Below are 19191 nucleotides of genomic sequence, written 5' to 3' on the forward strand. Positions count from 1 at the left end.
GCGGTGCTATCGGGGGCCTATTGTGTGTTGGGGGGGAGGGGTCCTGCCTCCTTGGCCACCCCCTCCCCCTGCAGGCAGAGCCTCTGTGGCCACCCCTCCTCGGCCCCATCCCCCCCCACAGCACGCCCCAGCCCCCGTGCCTCGGGCAGATGGCCCTGGCATCCATCCGGCTGTCCCAGGTCCACCCGTGGTCTCTGTGGGGCTGGGAGCTGCTGGGTGCAGTGGGCACCAGGCCGTCCACCCCCAGCCCCGCGAGCGCTCACACACGTCCAGGTGCTTAGGCTGGAGCTGCCCCAGCCCCCGGCTGCCCGAGCCCCTCAGGGTGCTGAGATGCCCCTGCTTTGACTCAGCAGTTCAGCTTCTAGGAATTTACCCCCCAAAAATAATCTCAGCGCGGACAGGCGTAGGGTGGCGAGGACAGTCATCACAGCCATGGGGAAGATAGCAAGCCATTTATTTTTTTATTTCTGCTCTGGTCGGCAGAATTTCTCCCAGAAAGGGGAGAAATGACTCTAAAAGAAGCAAATTGCACGCAGATACCCGTGCCGCTTTGCCTGTGCGTGCGTCTTCCCACGAGCACCCAGACCTGGGGCTGACGTAGGTACAGCCCCACCGCCGCCCGCCACCTTCCCCGGTTCCTGGGCCCTTGCTAGCTCAGCCAAAATTCTGCCGCCCCGGCCCCTGAAGGCCCGGGACCTTGCTGGGTCTCAGAGGGCAGGAGCAGCCACCTTGGCGGGTGAGAGAGAGCCCCGGGTCCCGAGGCAGAGACCCCGGTGCAGCCCGGCTGTGGCGGCACAGTGCTCGATCGATCGATCGATCGATCGAGGGCCCGGTGGGGGAGCCCTCGGGGTTCCTGGCTGGGAGGGAGCTGTGTCTGGGGTGGGGACCAGCCTGGGCCCGCTCTGTCCTCCAGGCCTCCTGTTCGCAGGCCGCTGTCCCTGCCCAAGCATTATTCCTCCCTGTCTCCCCCTGAAGGGGCAGGAAGAAGGACAGAGGACTGGCCAGGGGTCGGGGGCCTGGGCTTGAACTCAGTCACCCCATCGCACTGTGTGGCCAGGTCCCCTCTGACCCCCGGTCTCCTCGTCTGTGAAGGGCGAGAATAACCACCCCTTAGGGCATGTAGTGATTTGAGGGCTGAGTCATCAGTGCCCTGAGAGCAGGTGTGTGCTGGTTCCACACGCTGCAGTGAGCACGCACGGCTTACGAGCAGGGCTTTAGCAGTTTCCGGGGACTGGCCTCATGCTGGCCATCCTCAGGGGCCCTGTGTGCCAGTTAGAGCCGTGGCACCTTGAACAAGCCGTAGCCCTCCCCGGGCTCAGCCTCCTTTGTGGGCGGAGCAGCCAGGGCGCTCATAAAGGATCCGCAGGAGTTCAGAGCCCATCGCCTTCTCTGGAAGGAGCTTCTTATTCCCTAAAGGACCGGTCCTGCGGGGTGGTGCAGTGTCAGGACATTCTCGATGGTGTTGGCCGAACTCAGCGCCCGCTGCTGCCCCTTGGGCGGGGGCAGGACGGGACTGGCCCGAGGCTGGGGGCAGCGCCGAGGTCCTGGCAGCGGCAGGGCGGGGCACCCTCCCTTTACCCTGTTGACCACCCGGCCTCCGCCCAGACCCTCGCTTGCCCTCGTGCCCACCCCTCCTGCCCATTCGCCGCAGAGAGACAGGGCTCCGAGGGACAGGAGGGTGGGGCCCCGGGACACAGGGAGTAGGGTGGGCCGGCCGGGCCAGCTGAGAGGTGGTGAGCTGGAGGCTGACCGGAAGGAAGGGCCCTCGGTGGCGTTGGCTCCTGGAAAAACAGGGCAGGGGCCGGGAGGCCCAGGCTGATAGGAGCCTGATAAGCTACTTGCACAGGAGGTGTTTTCTTTACCTTATCTCACCGGTCCTGCTTCCAGCCCACCCTCCATGACCAGGCTGGGCTGGGGAGAGCCAGGGGCCCCCACCCATTCCTGTTCTCAGTCCGCAGGGTCTCCCAAGACCCAAAGGGCCGGGGGCTGGTGGGGCCCTCCGCCCACTTCACAGGTGGGAAGGCTAAGGCCCAGAGACCCAGGGCGCTTTTTGTTTTTTAAGCTTTTTGAGAAGGCTGGAGAGGCCTCGAGGCCTCCCATTTTGAGGCACCCGGGGAGCCGTGGTGCTCAGGTTCCGTGGGACGGGGGGGCAAGGCTCTGAGCCGGGTGGGGATGGTGGAGGGGCCGTCAGGGACCTGGTGTGGGGCTGGGCCCCGTGCTGCGCTGCCGGCGATCCCCAGGCAGTCCCAGCTCCACCATTAGCCGGGGCCAGGGTTCAGCCCGATAAAGACAGGCTGTTGTTCTGTGTCAAGAAATCAATAATCCCCAGCGCTGTGCCAGCGATAGGAGGAGAAGTTCACGGCCCCAGCTGGCGGGGGCCGGGGGCCGGGGGCGGGGCCAGGGCTCCGGAACCTGGGGGCCACCCGCCCTGCCCGGCCATTACCCAGCTGGCTGGTGGGGCCGATCCGCGGTGGACCCCAGGCCCAGGGGGCAGCCTGTCCTCCTCCTCGCCCACCCCCCCCACCCCCCCCCACCCCCCCCCCGCCACCTCTTTGCAGACGGGAAGCTGGAGCCCGAGGTGAGGCTCTGGGCCTTGTGCATCCCGGGGTCAGGGGAGGTGAGAGCGGAGGGGAGGACCGGCCCCGCCCGGCCCAGCGGGACCTGATGCCGCCTCGCCCAGGCCTGTGGGTCGGCCTCAGGGCCCGGGCGTCCAGCCCCACTTCCGCCTCCGGCCGCCGTCCTCCAGACTCAGGTGCTCGCGGGGGTCCGCTGGGCCCAGGCGCTCTTAGGACACAGCCAGCTGACAGTGACCCTGGCGCAAGGGGCTGACGTTCTAGCGGAGAGACTGGGAGTCAGTAAAACACACACGTGGACTCCACGCTGCTGGACGTGGTAGCAGCTCAGGGCGCAGCAAGCGGCAGAGGTGGGGAGGGGCCGGCAGCCGACGGCGTCGCCCCCAGCGCACGCGTGAGGGGCCTCGGGACTCGGGAACAGAGGTCCAGCCAGGGCGTGCCCCCCGGGGGGCCCTCCCTAGCCCGGGCCCCGTGACAGGCACCGTGCCTGGCGCCCACTGGCCCACGTTGGACCGGCCGCAGTGCCGCCCTGCCAGGCCCCTCTGCCGTCAGCTCCAGGGACCTAGGCGGCCTGCCGGCTCCGCCCCACGCTCGGCTGCCCGTGTGACGCAGCCACCGGGCGGAGCCCGGCAGGAGAGGGGAGGCTGACAGGCAGCAGGTGTGGGGGGGGGCAGGTGGGTCCCACCCCGAGGGAGGGCCTTGAGAGGCTCTCTCGGGTCTGAGCTCTGGAACCCTCTCCAGTCCAGCTCCTGCCACCGGCCACTGTGAGTGCGGGCTCTGTGGGCAACTCCTTAGGAAGGACGTTCTGGGCTCGAGGCCCTTTGAAAACCTCTGGCCTGGAATGAGAAGGCCGCCCCGTCCAGGGAGGCTCTGGCTCTGCACAGCCTGCCCGGCCCGGCACTCGGGGGGCTGGGTGCCGGCAGAGGGCACCAGGGCCAGCGGAGAGGCGTGAGACTTCCCCGGGCGGTGGAAGGACCAGGGACCTCCAGGGGCCGCTGGGGGCAGCTCCCAGGAACGTCCTCTCGTCTGACGTTCCCCGTCAGGGAAATGGGCATCCATCCATCTTGGTCACGGTCACGGCTCCAGAGCCGGGCCCTCAGTAACATAAACAACACAGCAGCGATGCGGGGAGCTTGGCCGCAGGACGGGCGCGGGCCGGGGCGGCATCTCAGGGAGAGGTGGTCGCCGTCCGCGGGCGGCAGCCGGCGCTGGGCTCCAGCAGGTCGTGGCCCTGCGGAAACCAGAGCCTGGCTCGGCCGTGGTGTCCGCTTTCCCCCGCGAGGCCAGAGACCCCAGGCCATACGTGACATCTGGTATTTAACCTGCGACAGCCAGTCCCCGTTTTCACGTGTGCCCTCAACTCGTAGCTCCCCGGCCCCCCCAACTTCCTCTCCCAATTCTGGTCCCGCCTACCAGGGTCCGGGCCCTCCGAGGGGCTCTGTGGGGACGCCCAGGCTGGTGGAAACCCTCACCCAGCCCTGGAGAGCGCTTGGAGGATTAGCAGCCCAGGTGGCTTTGCTCCTGAGCCGGCGCTCACGTGCGCCCGTGGTTCCCTCGGCCTGTTTTCCCTGGGGGCGCACGGCAGCTTGTTCCTTCCGTCTAGGCCGTGCTGCCTGCCGTGCGGCTGGGGTCCCGGGGCCGGGCCTGTGTGCAGGGCTGGTGTCGGGAGTGTTTCCTGCCCCGCTCAGCTCCGTCGCTGCCGCCTGTGAAATGGGGGCCGGACCGTGCTTGGGGTCCGGAGCGTCCGGCGCCTTGATGTACCAGATCTGCTGTGAGTGCGGGCACACCGCCTGCGCTGGGGTCGTGGCTTGGGGGCCACAGAGGGCTCTGGGCCTCACTCTCCTGGGCTGCTTGCCGGCCATGTGACCTCAGACAACCCCCTGACCTTTCCGATTGCTTTTCTCAACTGGAAGAGAGCAGAAGAGACGGACCGCACCCATATTTACCCCAAGCTTTTTTAACCATGTCCCCTTGACACTTTGTCCCCACGAGTCACAGGTGGGAGCCTGAGTCTTTGCAAAGGCGCCCCGGTCACTGGTGACACCCAGGGTTAGGATCAAGCTCTGCCCCTCTTTGTTTCCTGATGTGGCATTCAGGTGCGGCCTGATCCAGGGGACAGGCCGGTGCCCCATGGCCCTGGGTCTCCTGGTCCTGGAGCCCCAGGCTGCATGGGCCTGTCTGCCTTCTCCCTGCCCTGAAAGGCGGGACAGCTCAGAGAAAAGCCTCTCAGCAGCGAGGGTGGGAGTCTCGCCGCGGCCTGGGCCTGGGAAACCAGCCCAGACGGGAGAAGCCGCGCAGCTCCGGCGGATGTGCGGGCTGCCTGCGGAGCAGCTGGCTGCCCACCGCGCGCAGTCCCACAGCCCTCCCCAGGGCCCAGGTCTCCCTCCTCGCCTGTCCCCAGTCCCCCCTCCTCGGGGCCTTGTTGCCCCATCTGTAAACAGGAATCAGAAACGGGCCAACAGGGTGGAGCCCAGAAGTGGGGGTGTTCCGAGGAGCTGATGGGAATCTGCTGTCCGCTGGCCGTTTCTCTCCAGGCCCCATTTGCGCCCGCCCGCCGGATCACGGGAGGGTCACACGCGAGCAGGGCCTCGGCATCCACGCAGACGAGCCCTCCCCTCCCGGCCCAGAGGCTGCATGACCACAGAGCAGAAGGGAGGGTGAGCAGCCCCGGGCCTTGAGTGGTGCCCACCCCACGCGGTCGGGCTCTCGCCTCCCATGCCACCCATGAGGTGGTCTCCTGTGCCTGCCCGGGAGCCCTGTTCGGTGTAGCCACGTGATTAGGGCCCCGCCCCCGCATGGGCAGCAAACGCCACAGCGTACCGGGGCCGGGACACCCAGGCGGGCGGCCGCTGGTGGCTGCAGCTGTGTCCCGCTGCCGCGGCACTTGCCGTGGAGGCGAGCACGGTGGTCACGCGGCACCGCACCTGGGCTGCAGGAAGCCCCATCACCTGAGATGCAGCCACTGGTGTCGCCTGTTTTGGGGATGGGTCCCCCCAGGCCCCGAGGGGCTGGGAGCCTGGCCAGGGTTGTGCAGGGACTGCAGCCCAGCCCAGCCGGACCCCTGCCAACTTCCCGTGGTCAGTGAGCATGCCCCCTGCCGGGCCCTGCCCTTCGGCCCTGCACCTGTTGTGTCGTGTGACCTTGCAACGACCTGGGAGGTGGGCACGCGCTTCCCCCACTTCACACGAGAGGAAGCCACGGGCAGGAAGGGACACGCCCTGGTACTGACCCAGGTCCTGGAGCCTCGGGGCTGACGGCGGTCAGGCCTCATCCCCTGGCAGCTGGGTTACTAGGAGCTCCCTCCCCCCGCCAGGCATCTCAGTCCCAGAAGGGCAGGGACAGCCCTGTTGCTGAGAGCTGCAGGACAGACACCACCTCCACCCCGTCCCCTTATCTCTCTGTCTTCCTAGGGCCTCAGCTGCCACCCAGTCGGGAGGGTCAAGTTGGGGGCAGGAAAACGGCTGGACTTGAGAGCTGGTGACCATGGGCAGGGCCCACCACCCTCGGTTCCAGACCGTGGGGGGCCCGGCGAGCTGCATCTGCAGTGGGAGGGGCTGAGCCAGCATATGCGTAAGCAGCCCAAGGGGACGGCGAGGTGGCTGGCCCGGCCCCACAGACCCCCACTGACCCCGCCGCCTGGTCTGCTGCGTGACCTTGAGTGAGGTGATCGCCCTCTCTGGGCCTGGTTCCACGTTGGTGGAACCGCTCGGGGCCCACAGCTTCCCAGCCCGCCCTGCTCTGGGCCCGGGCCCTTGGAGACTTCTAGAACCCTGCCGGGGTAGGGCCTGCTCAACCCTGGGGTTTTCTCTCCCTCTCTCCTTTTTCTCTCCCTTTTCTGTGACTTTTATCAAAGGCAAACAGCGTGATCCTGAGATAGGGCCACTCCCGACAAAGCCAGGGCCAGCTGGCCCCGGGGAGCCGCAGGGTGGGGCCGGGGCGGATCGATGAGGCCGATTAGATAAGTGGGTGCTGGCAGTGACCCAGGGTGGGCGCCCACACGCCGATCCCAGAGCCCACTGTCCAGGGTGGGGGCTGCCAGGAGGCTGGCCTTTGTACCCTGGAGGCCAATGGCCATTAGCACAGAGCCTGGCCCCCGGAAGGAGGGGCCAGCCGGCAGGGCGCAGGAGGCCTCCCTGAGCTCACCAATACTTCTGCAAACAGCAGGCCTACCCGGTCAGCGCTGCCAGCCCGCCTGCGGGGCCGTGGCTCGGTGAGCCTGGGGCCTAGGGCGGCTGGGCTTGGTGGGCCCCGGAGCCAGATGGTCCAGGCTGGAGCCCTAGATTCTGTCAGAAAGGAGCTCAGGCCTGGTGGGGTGATTGCAGCCCTTGCCGCGCAGCCTGGAGCAGGTCTCTCGAGCTCTCCGGGTGTTATTGAAAGAGGGCGCCAAGGGCTCCGGGGCGCGGGGCAGAGCGAAATCTGAGGGCAGCTCCGTGCAGCCCTGGCGGGGCCGTAGGCCTCGGGACAGCCGGGCGCCGGCGGAGAGGAGGCGTGGGGCCGGCCGCACCGACCCACAGGCTGTCTCAACTCTCGCAGCCGCCCCGCCATCTGCTGGGCTCCCCCCCGGATGGGGTCCTGAGCCTGGCCTGGGGCGGCGGTGCCCAGTCCTGCCTCCTTCCCCTGGCCCCTCGGGCCGCCATCGAAGGGGTTTAAGATCCAAACAGGTGTTTAAGTCACATAAATATGCAAAGGCTGAATTTCCTCATCTGGATCCTCACAGGTGCTTGGGGGTGAAATTGAATGCCAGCGCGGCGTATTTGCTGTGGAAGTAACGTGGGGGGGGGGGTTGTGTGGCAGAATAAATTAGCCTTTGTCCCGACGCTGTGTCTGTAGTGATGGCCCGACCCCCGTGGGGAGGTCCACCCCGGCAGCGCGGGGCTTGCCCCCTCCTCCAGAGGCGACCAGGCTGCGGATGGGGAAAGTGAGGGCGGAGCAGGGCGAGTCAGCCACCCCTCACCTCCCCTGCAGCAGCCTCTCCCCGCCCTCTTCTCTGTCGCCTGTGACCAGAAAGACCCAGAAAAGGGTGTCAAGGCCCTGGCCCTGAGAATGCTGGGGCTCTGGTTCAAATCCTACCTGCCAGCTGTGTACCTTGGGCCAGTTGCTTAACCTCTCTGAGCCTCCGTCTCTCCCTCTGGACGCTGGGGGGAGTCATTTCGGCACGGCTGGGAGGAATCCCTGTGAATTATGCCAGGCGCTCGACTAAGGCTCGATAAACAGAAGCCAGGAATTGTGTTAGGACTGGGAGTTCCCAGGGCAAATGGCATCAGCCCTGCTGTCCAGCTCTGGGGATGGAGGCCATGGTACAGAGGTCAGGGAGGACTCGGCCAGGACCTCACCGGAGCTGGCGTCCTCTGTGCCGCGCTCTGGAGCTGGGAGGAGGAAACAGAGACCTGGGTCACAGGAGGCTGCCGGGACGGAGGACATCTCCACCTGGAAGTCCACCCTGACTGGTCCACCATTGGAGCTGCCGCCACCCATGTTTCCTGGGAGCCCTGAGGGCAGAGGCCATGCCTCCCTCAGCTCTGCCCCAGGTACCCACGTGGGGTTTTGAGAGTCCGGAGACTGGGTTCTGGCCCCACCTCCGGCCCGGGCTCGCAGTGTGGCTTGGGCACTCCTGGGCCTCCCTGAGCCCCAAGTTTCCTGTCAGTGTGGTTGGGAGCTGACCATTTCCATGACCACCACTGTCTAGATCCTCCAGCTCTTTCAGAGGCTGTTTAAAAATAGCTGTGTCTTCCTGTCTGTCACGCTCCCAGCCAGCTCCCATCCCCAGCTCAGCATCTCCTGCCCCCAGCCCCTTCCTCACTCATTCATACTTTCATTCATTCTCAGCCTTGAACTGAGCCCTCACCAGGTACCCAGTCTGCGAGGAGTAGGTGGCCTTGCCTCTCCTGACCCCCGTTCTTTGGGATACAGTTTTATTTCTGGTTGGGAGAGGGTCTCTGATAGGTGCCAACTGGGCTTTAACACCTGCTTGACTGTGCAAGGGGTTGGGCAGGAACTGGGAGCTGGAAATAGGTTATCTGAGTGGATGGATGTTGAACATCACCAGGGCCGCCATGGACAGTTGCACAGGTTGTGCACTGCACAAGGGCACTGAATGAGCTGGGGCTGAGATCCAGCCATGTTCCCATCATGGAGCCAGGCATCTGCTATGGCCCTGCATCCACCCACATGGGGGTGCCCTTTCTAATGCCCAGCCTCTCAGGGACGGCGTCCCCTGGACCAGGGAGGGGGCCTGCAGTGGCGACCACTGCCCGATCCTCAGCCCACATCCCTCAGATCCCTGGCCTCCCTGCCTTTCCCAGGCCTCGACCATCCCCCAGCAAGCCCCGAGTGGTGGGTTCTGCCCCGTCGTGCAGAACGGCCGCCTTTATCAGGAGCCGTCCTCCCTCTGGTGGTGCGTGATACCCAGGAGATGGAGTGGCTGCCACGGGAAGCACCAGCCACGCTGTTATCTGGGAGCTGGGGCCGCCAGCCCTGGGGCGCGATTAGGGGCCACGGCAGTTTGTCTGTGGTGCAGCGTGGGCGGGTGCGGGGGCTCACTGGCTCTGCCCCTTCCTCCGGGGGGCTACCAGGACCGGGGATGAGCTAGGGCCAGGGCTCTGAGAGAGGGGCCTCAGGACCCCACGGGTGCAGCGAGCCAGGGGTAGCCTGGGGGCCTGGGGGCTGCACCACGCGCCCTCTGGCCCTCGGAGCGAGCTGGGCCAGCCACCTCCGACCCCGCCGTGTCCCCGAGTCTGTGTGGGACTTGGCCCGCGCTGGGGAAGACGGAACTGAGTTCCCCGCTCCCCCTCCCCCCGGGAAGGCGGGCGCCGGCCCCAGGTGGACGGCACTGTCTCCCGCGGGGGCCCAGGCCTGACGAGCCAGGAACAGGCCCTGGACGCTGTGACGGCCACAGAGGGAGTCGTGGTCCCTGTCCCTGGCTCGCCTGTGGCCCCGGCAGCAGAACTGAAGCCCAGAGAGGGTGTGGGCCTCCCCGCCCTGGAAGGCCAAGCGCGGGCCGACGCCGTGAGGCTTAGCGCAGGTCCGGCTGTCTGGACGGGCACCGGCCATGGGGTCGTTCCGCCTTGACCCCTCCGTCCTGAGGGGCCGGCTGGGAGGGGGCGGGTGGGACACAGCTCAGCCCCCGGTGGGCTCCCCGCCAGCCTCACAAGGAGAGCGTGGACCCGTCGGATGGCTGGCCAGACGTTGGGATGGACAAGTGAGTGCCCAGCAAACCTGCCTTTCGACAGCCTCTCCCCACACGCCCACGCCCCGGCGCCAGCCGGGCAGGGTCCCAGAGACCCAGGTATACCCAGGACAGCGGCGGCCCGGGCTCAGCTCCTGGCATCCCACCGCCAGCTATGTGGCCTCTCGGGGCCTCAGTTTCCTCATCCGTATTGGGGGGGGTGGGGGGACCAGGAGAGGGCCGACATCATAGGGCCGTTTGGGCAGGAACGGGTGACCGCATGCCGGCTGGCACCCTGCAGGCCCAGGGGAGGGGGGGCGCCACGGGCAGAGTCCTGGCTGGGACCCTGGCATCCTGGGTGCACAGGTAGAGGACACGGCCCCTTGTGGGCGGGCTGCAGAGTGACATGGCCGGCCTCTGTCCCCCTCGCCGTGGGGCCGATAAAGGGCGCCGCCTCCTGGCCCAGTGCTGGTCCCCTGCCATCTTATCTGCCCTGGGGAAGACAAGGACCCAGTTAGAACATTGTAGCCGGGCCTCCCGGTGTATTTACACGTTATCTGTGCCATTAGGCCGGCAGTTATCTGATAATCGGGCCCATTAAGGCCACAGCCCGCCCGATCGGGGATCCAGGAAGCGGGGCCAATGCAGCAGCGCTTGCTCGGGGCCCAGGCCAGGCCACGTGAGGCCTCTGTGGGCCCAGGCAGCCCAGGTGGCACCCGAGGCACAAGGCGGCCCCGCCTTCCTGGGCAGAGGGCTTGTGGCCTGGGGAGAGACCGCCCTCTGAGGGCATGGCCACCATCATCCCCTCGGCTGTGAGGACACTTAAGGCTCGAGATGGCAGGTAACGTGCCAGGTGTGCGTCTCCCAGGGCGGCCTGGGCAAATTCACACAACCTTGGTGCCTTGAAACATCAGAAATCTACTCTCACAGCTCTGGAGCCAGAAGTCCCGAATCAAGGCGTGGGCAGGGCCGCATTCCCTCAGAGGCTCCAGATGCAGCGTCCCCCCAGCTGTATCCCACCAGTCCCCGCCCCGTCTTCACGTGGACTTCTTCCCGTGCCTCTTTTTTTCTGTGTGTCTCTTATGAGGACATTTGTCGTTGGCTGTAGGGCCTACCGGATAATCCGATGGGCTCACCTTGAGATCCGATCTCAGTCACATCTGCAAAGACCCTTTTGCCAAATAAGGGAACATTGCCAGGTCGCGGGCCACCATCCAGCCCACCCCACAAGGTCACGTGGGTGGTGCGCTGAGGCCGGGCTGAACCTGGGAGCCCACCTGCAGACCCTGTGCGACCCCGAGCTCCCTCCCCGCGAGAAGGACTGTGGCGGGGCTCCTGGCAGAGGCCGGTCTGTCCACGTCAACGGAACCGAATCCTGCCGGTGGCCGGCCGCAGATGCCACTCCCCTAGCTGACACAGGAGCCACAGCCCGGGCCGCGCAAGCTGGCAGAGTCCGGGGGCTTGGCCCTGATCACGGCACAGGTGGCCGCGGCCCGAGAGCCCTAGGCCCTCAGCCAGGTGACAGGCCGCTCGGACAGGCAGCCGCCGACCAAGGGCCTCGGCAGGAGTTGGGTCCAGACCTTTCCAGAGGGCAGGCGGGGGCCCTGCAGGGAGTGATGCTGGCGCTACCCGAGCGCAGCCCGGCTGTGCCGAGGGCCTCGGCCGGCGGTGGGTGGGGGAGGGGAGGAACGCTTGGCTCCAGGCCTGGCCCCCCGCCGGGCCCTGTGCTGAGATGCTAAGAGGACTGACTTGCTCAGTCCCCACCCCAACCACAGCGGGTGGGAGGTGCGGGGTCCCCGTCTCAGAGTCGGGAGCCAAGGCCCAGCATTTCACAGCTGCCCACACAGGCGTGCTCTGCGGATTCTGGGGCTCAAGCTGATGGGAAGGGGCTGGGAGGACCGTGTGGAGGGGACGGGAGGCGGTCTCATCGGCGTCCCCCTCCTCCACTCTGTGCCCGCCCCCATGTGAGGCAGTAGGGGTGACCCGGCTCCGTGTGTGCGTCCTAGGCTGTGCGAGGCACACGCGTCCCAACGCGGCAGCCCAGGTCCCACCGAGCGGTACGCCCACCTGCTCAGATGCAGCTGCAGGCGCCCCGCTGTCCTGTCTCTGCAGCCTGCCATCCCCCAGAACAGGTCTCACTGCTGGGGCCCCCCAGGACCCGGCACCAGCCACCATCCCCGTCACCTGGGCCAGGGCCACCCTCCCACTTCTGCCCTCAGCCCCCCAACTGCTCCTGGGGGGGCGGGTGCCGCAGGACGGACTGGACCTGGGACCTGGACCTCCTCACACCTCTGACATCTCTCCCCGCAGACGAGCTGAAGCTGCTGCTGCAGGACGGACAGAGGTGCGTGCGGGCTCGGTGCAGCCTCGCTGAGGGCCTGTCCTGGGGCCCATTCCGCGGGAGCATCCAGACCAGAACCTCGTCCCCCGGGCAGGCGGAACCGGTAAGGAGCCCTGATCCCGGCCGCAGTGGCCAGGACAGTGTCTGGCCCAGGGCACAGGCCCCTTCAGCCCCCTGAGCCAGGCCTGGGCTAGACTCCCGTGCAGGAGCACCTGCCACTCCACGTGAAACGCGTCAGGAGATGCAGCCATGAGGTGTTGGGGGCAGGGAGGAGTTAACTGCCTGGGAGCACAGGGAGGGCTGCCTGGAGGTGGGGTTCTTTCAGCAGGCACTTAATGAATGAGTAGAAGTTGGCGAGGCAGAGAAAGAGAAGGGCTTTCAAGGGAAGGAAGCAATAAGGAACCAAGTGGTGGGACCGGGCCTGGCCTGTGGCCTGTGGCTGTGGAAGCAGGCAGGCACTGCCCCCCGGCACTGGGCTTCACAGGTGGGGCCACCCCTCGTGGTAAGCGAGGTGGTTTTCTGGATACTTTGGGGCAGCTGCAACCAAGGGTGAGATATTCGTTGCGTTTCCGTGCCTGTGGGCCCCCGGATGACAGGGAGAGGGCGCTGCCTGAGTGTCTCTAGCACGTGCTAATGACCTCTGGGCTGTCACTTGTCTCAGGGCTGCTGCTGGGCTGCTCTCAGTTTTCGGCAAGTCGGTGTGGCGTCTTCTCGCCAAGGGTACAAATGCTCATTTTAAAATACGTTTCGGTCAAGAAAGGGCGTTGATGTATGGGAAGCAAGCAAGTGTGGGCCGGTAGAATGGGCACATACGGTGTGGTGGGAACCAGGAGGGGCCTGTGCTTGACGAGAGTTCCAGAAGCACCTCCTAGCCATGGTGACGCTTGCCTGGGAGGCCGGGCAGCACCCGGCTTGGTCCCCTCAAGCCCAGGCTCAGGTGCCCCAAATGTGCAGGCACAGCCATGGCCTGGGCCTTTCTGATTCCTAATGTGGCCTGCAGGTGTGGCTGGATCCAGGGTACACACTGCTGGCAGGTGCCCTGTAATGCTGGGCCTCGTGGGCCTCTGATGGGCCTTCAGTGGTAGTGGCGGGGCTGTGGGGGGGGTTCCCCCCCAGCCCTGCACCTGGAGGCCAAATGCTGCCTTAACAGCTCTGACCGGCTCCAAGCCGGCAGAGCCCCCGTCGCTCTGCCAAGGAAACCAGGGCCCCGGGAACTCGGCCTGCCGCAGGGCTGCTAGAGAGCCGTGGGCAGGATCCCCGGCTGCAACCCTTGGACCGCTGCTCCCAGCCCCCACCCACTCCCGTGTGCGGCGAAGCCTGGGCCGTGGGTCACGCTACCTCAGAACCTGAGCCGGGCCCGGGCCTCGCGAGGTTGGAGGCGTCTCAGCTGAGGCCCCTGGGCTGCCCACGCCGCCTGTCCCAGCCGAGTGGCCAGGTTCAGAGGGGCGCTGCTCACCCAGGCCGCTCAGCGAGGCGGGTGGGAGGCGGCCCAGGACCGAGGGCCCCCACTTGCAAGGCCAGGCCATCCCCATGGCACAGGGTCCAGGTCCTGGGGTCTCCTACCCTGTGGCCATTTTGCCGTGTGCCCCCAGGCCGGCCCCCACCTCTCTGAGCTTCTGTCTCCTCAGCCTTTGGGACCCCAGGGGGGACACAGGGCCCGAGCCTGCAGACCCTGCAACCTCCCCGCAGAGCAGAGGGTGGGCAGAGCAGCAGCTCCTCTGTGACGTGGTGGCCTCCCAGGGCAGCCAGTTGGGTTAAACGCAGTGATCCACACGTGGTGCTTACCACAGGGCGTGGTTCGGCAGGCGGCGTGGCCGGCAGCCCTGCGGGAGGAATGACCCTCTTGCCCCGTGGCCCCAGCAGGGAGGAGGCGGTGGGAGCTCCCGTGTGCATTTCAGCTCCTTGGAAGGAGCCACATTTTGGCTCCACTGTGTGACCAAGGCTGTGGTATTTACAGCAGTCCCTACAGGCAGTGAGCTCCCCGTCACTGGAGGTGTACAAGCCAGCAGTTGATTCTTGAGAGAGAGGGTAGGCCGCTGGGGGGAGTTAATAGGAGCCCCGTGACTCTCATGCCTGAACTCTCAGAGAATAGCCGTAAGCAGTGATGGGACAAAGGCGGGATGGCTGAGGACTGGGAAGCTCAGTGTGTCCTGTGCAGGGCCTGCGCCTCTCTCCTCTGCTCCCTCCTTGGGGACAGTCAACCCCTTCCAAGATGGACAGGTGCGTGTTCCAGACACGCTGCTGTGCGCCCATCCTTATACTCGGCCCCTCGTTTTCTCCACCCCCCATCAGGCGGGTACTGCTGTTCCCATTTCCCAGATGAGGAAACTGAGGCTCCAAGAGGTTAGGTAACTTGCCAGAGTCACCAGGACCAAAATAGCAGAGGGGAAATCACCATTTTCCTAACCACAGAGACCCCTGCAGGACGGGGATGGGGGGCTGGAGATGCCCGCACCAGCCCTGGGATCCCCACTGCACCCCCACCCCCAGGCTCTCCCCTCCCGCCTGCAGCCTCCTCTCCGGGGGTTTTGTCCTCCTTGGGCCCAGGGCGCAGGTCAGCCTGGGGAGACTTGGCGTGAGGTTGGAAACCCTCTCCAGGCAGAGAGATAATCCAGGGAGCGCGCCAGAGAAGCCGGCCTCTGAGGCTCTGCAGAGGGGCCCAGGGAGGAAGGAGCTGCCTGCTCTTCCCTGCAGCTTTATCTCCTGCAGAATTAAATCCTTGATTAACCCTTATCTCCCCAGCAGGCGCTATCTCCGCCTTGGCGCCGAGCGTCCAGACACACGTACAAGATGATTGATTTCTTAAAGATATGCGTGCCTTTCCGATACTTCATTTATTGTCTAAATATTTTCGCTAACATTTCAGCAGGCCCCTTATCGAGCTCAGCTGATGGGCCCCGTTCCCTCCCCCGTGTACCTCCCGCCCCTGATGGTCCTGTCACCCGCCAGGCAGTTTGTCTTCCCTGTTTGGAGAGGGAAGTGGGAGAGGGGCGACGCTGGGGTGTGGCAACCCTTTCCCACTGGTCTCCTCAGGCCCAGGCTGCTTGCAGGCCAGAGGGGAGGCAAGGAGTCTCCCCTCACAGTCCCCGCACACACTGGACGTTGGGGGTGGTACCCCAGAAAGGACACAGCACGCAGAGCCTGCCAGGAGTCGAGAATTGGTTCTGGCACCAACTTGCTGTGGGACCTCAAGGTCCCCCAGGATCCAGCTGTGGTTCCACCATAGAAACCCAGGGCTTGGAGGTGCAGCAGTTCTAAAACTTATACTCAGATGCAGAAGAAATGTTCAAGATGGATGGATGGGTGGTGGGTGGATGTGTAGATGGATAAATGGATTGTATGTGGAGGGGTAGATGGTGGAGGGATGGATGGATGGATGGATGGATAGACAGGTAGATGGAAGATGGATGGGTGATGGTAGATGGACAGGTAAAGGTGGGTGGATGGTGGATGAATTGGTGAATTGTGGATCGATGGTGGGTGTGTGGATGTGTGGATGGATAAATGGAGGTGAATGGATGAGTGGATGGTGGATGGATAGGTTGGTTAGTGGATGTGTGGATGGTTAAATGGATGGTGGTTGGACGAGAAGATGGTGGATACATGAGTGATGGTTGATGGACAGATGGACGGTGGATGGATGGGTGAATGGTGGGTGGACGGGTAGATGGATGTGTGGACGGGAAGATGGTAGATAGATGGGTATAAGGTGGATGGATCAGTGGAAGATGGATGGATGGGTGAATGGTAGATGGACATGTAGATGGAGGATAGATGGGTGGATGGATAGATGGACAGGTAGGTGGTAGATGAATGTGTGGACAGGTAGATGGTGGATAGATGGGTAGAAGATGGATGGATATATATACAGGTAGATGTTGGATGGGTGGGTTGGGACAGGTGGATGGATGGATGAGTAGAAGGTGGATGGTTAGGTGGATGGTTGATGGAAGTGTGGACGGTGGATGGACAATTAGAAGGTGGAAGGATGGGTGAATGGCGGATAGATGGGTGGATGGTGGATTGCAGGGGAGAAGGTGGCTGCATGGGTGGGTGATTGGATGTGTGGATGGATTGGTGGATGGTGGGTACAAGGTGAGAAGGTGGATGGATGGGTGAATGGTAGATGGATGGGTGGAAGGTGGATTGCAGGGGATAGTGGATGGACGGTGGATGGTAGATGGACAAGTGGATGGTTGTGAAGGATCAGTTGAGTGGATATTGAATGGATAATGGATGGTGGATGGACAGGTAGAAGGTGGTTGGAAGGGTGTGATGGATGACGGGTAGATGGTTGTTGGAGGGGTGAGTGAGTAGATATTGGATGGAAAAATGGTTGGTGGATGGACAGGTAGATGGTGCATGGACGGATGGATAAATGGTGGATATGTTGATGGTGGATGGATGGGTGGATGATAGATGAACGAGTAGCAGGTGCATGGTGGATGGACACATAGATGGTGGATGGATGGGTCGATGGTAGATGGACGAGTAGCAGGTACTGAATGGTGGATGGACAGGTAGAAGGTGGATACATGGGTGGATGGCAGGGGGAATGATGAATGGATGGGTAGAAGGTGGATGGATGGGTTGGTGAGTGGATGAATGGGAGGATGGATGGACAGGTAGACGGTGGACTGACGGGTGGAAGGCAGAACGATGGGCAGAGATGGATGGACGGGTGGATGGGTGGGTTAGTGGATGTGTGGATGAATAAACGGATGGATGGTGGATGGCTGGGTGGATGTGGATGGTCGAGTAGCACAGTTGGATAGTTGGGTGGATGGATGGATGGACAGGTAGATGGAAGATTGAATGCTAGATGGATGGTCAGAAGGTGGGTGGATGGCTGGATGGTGGGTAGACAGGCGGGTGAGTGGATATGTGCAAGGATAAAGAATGGTGGATAGATGCGTAGATGGATGTGTGGACAGGTAGATCGTAGATGGATGTGTGGACAGGTAGATGGTGGATAGATGGGTAGAAGGTGGATGGATGAGTGGATGGATATATGGACAGGTAGATGTTGAATGGGTGGGGACAGGTAGATGGCGGATGGATGAGTAGAAGGTGGATGGGTGGGTGGATGGTTGATGGGAGTGTGGATGGTGAATGGACAATTCGAAGGTGGAAGGATAGGTGAATGGTGGATACATGGGTGGACGGATGGATGGGTGGATGGTGGATTGCAGGGGATAGTGGATGGATGAGTAGAAGTTGGATGGCCAGGTGGATGGTGGATGGACAGGGGAGAAGGTAGCTGCATGGGTGGGTGATTGGATGTGTGGATGGATTGGTGGATGGTGGGTACAAGGTGGATGGAAGGGTGCATGGTGGATGGATGGGTGGGTGAGTGGAGGTGTGGATGGATAAATGGATGGCAGATAGACCGGTAGAAGGTGGATGGACAGGTGGATGGTGGATGGATGGGGAGAAGGTGGATGGTGGATGGGTGGATGGTTGTGGAGGAGCAGTTGAGTGGATATTGAATGGATAAATGGATGGTGGATGGACAGATAAATGGCAGATGGATGGGTGGACAGTAGATGGACGAGTAGCCAGTGGATGGGTAGATGCATGGATGGACGGGTAGATGGAGGCATGCACAGGTAGATGGTAAATGGAAGGCTGAATGCTAGATGGAGGGGTAGAATGTGCATGGATGGCTGGATGGTGGATGGACAGGTGAATGGTTGATGGAGGAGGGATGGTATATGGACGGGTAAAAGAAGGATGGTGGATGGATGAGTGGACGGTAGATGGATGGGGAGAAAATGGATGGAGAGGAAGATGGTGGATGGACATGTGGACGGTGGATGGAAGGGTGGATGGCCAATTAGAAGGTGGATGGATGGGTGAATGGTGGATAGATGGGTGGATGGATGGATGGTAAATGGACGGGTGGAAGGTGGATTGCAGGGGATGGTAGATGGACAGATGGATGGTTGTGGAGGATCGGTTGAGTGCATATTGAATGGATAATGGATGGTGGATGGACGGGTAGAGGGTGGTTGGAAGGGTGTATGTGGATGGACAGGTGTGGTGGATGACGGGTAGATGGTTGTTGGAGGGGTGAGTGAGTAGATGTTGGATGGAAAAATGGTTGGTGGATGGATGGATAGATGGTGGATAGATGGATGGATGGACAAGTAGATGGTGCATGGACGGGTGGATGGATGGATAAATGGTGAACAGACGGAGAAAGTGGATGGATGCGTGGTGAGTGGATGGGTGGGTGAGTGGATGTGTGGATGGATACATGGATGGTGGATGGATGGGTAGATGGACAGGTGGATGGACAGATGGGTGAGTGGATGTGTGGATGGATAAATGCATGGTGGATAGATGGGTAGAGGGTGGTTGGAAGGGTGGATGGTGGATGGATTGGTGGGTGAGTGGATACTGGATGGATAAATGGATAGTGGATAGACTGGTAGATGGTGTAGGACGTGTGGATGGTGGGTGGATGGCTAGAAGGTCGTTGGACAGGCAGATGGTGGATGCATGGGTGCATGGTGGATGGACGGGGTGGTGAGTGGATATTGGATGGATAAATGGATGGTGGATGGACAGGTAGATGGTGGACAGATGAGTGGATGTTGGATGGATGGGTAGAAGGTGGGTAAACAGGTAGACAGTGGATGGATGGGAGGGTGAGTGGATACTGGATGGATAAATTGATGGTGGATGGATGGATAGTTGGTGGATGGACAAGTGAATGAACATGTGGATGGTGGATAGATGGGTGTATGGTGGGTGGAGGGGGGATGGTGGATGGACAGGTAGAAGGTATACTGATGGGTGGAAGGTAGAACGATGGGCAGAGGTGGATGGACGGGTGGATGGGTGGGTTAGTGGATGTGTGGATGAATAAACGGATGGATGGTGGATGGATGGGTGGATGTGGATGGGTGGGTGAGAGGATGTGTGGATGGATAGATGGAGAGTGGATTGCCGTGTGGATGGTAGGAGGAGGATGGATGGGTGGGTGAGAGGATGTGTGGATGGATAAATGGAGAGTGGATTGCCGTGTGGATGGTAGGAGGAGGATGGATGGGTGGGTGAGAGGACGTGTGGATGGATAAGTGGAGAGTGGATTGCCGTGTGGATGG

At 63.0% G+C, this 19191-nt stretch overlaps 1 protein-coding gene across 1 annotated transcript in view; it reads left to right on the forward strand.

The window, feature by feature from the left end:
* ZFPM1 (zinc finger protein, FOG family member 1) overlaps nt 1-19191 on the forward strand; it is an 82543-nt gene that overhangs the window by 40178 nt on the left and 23174 nt on the right. Inside the window, exon 4 of the mRNA XM_055079208.1 lies at nt 12049-12182. Coding sequence (XP_054935183.1) covers nt 12049-12182 — 134 coding nt within the window. The remainder of the gene's footprint in view (nt 1-12048; nt 12183-19191) is intronic.

Source organism: Physeter macrocephalus, chromosome 17 (assembly GCF_002837175.3).
Source record: "Physeter macrocephalus isolate SW-GA chromosome 17, ASM283717v5, whole genome shotgun sequence".
NCBI classification, from domain to species: Eukaryota; Metazoa; Chordata; class Mammalia; order Artiodactyla; family Physeteridae; genus Physeter; species Physeter macrocephalus.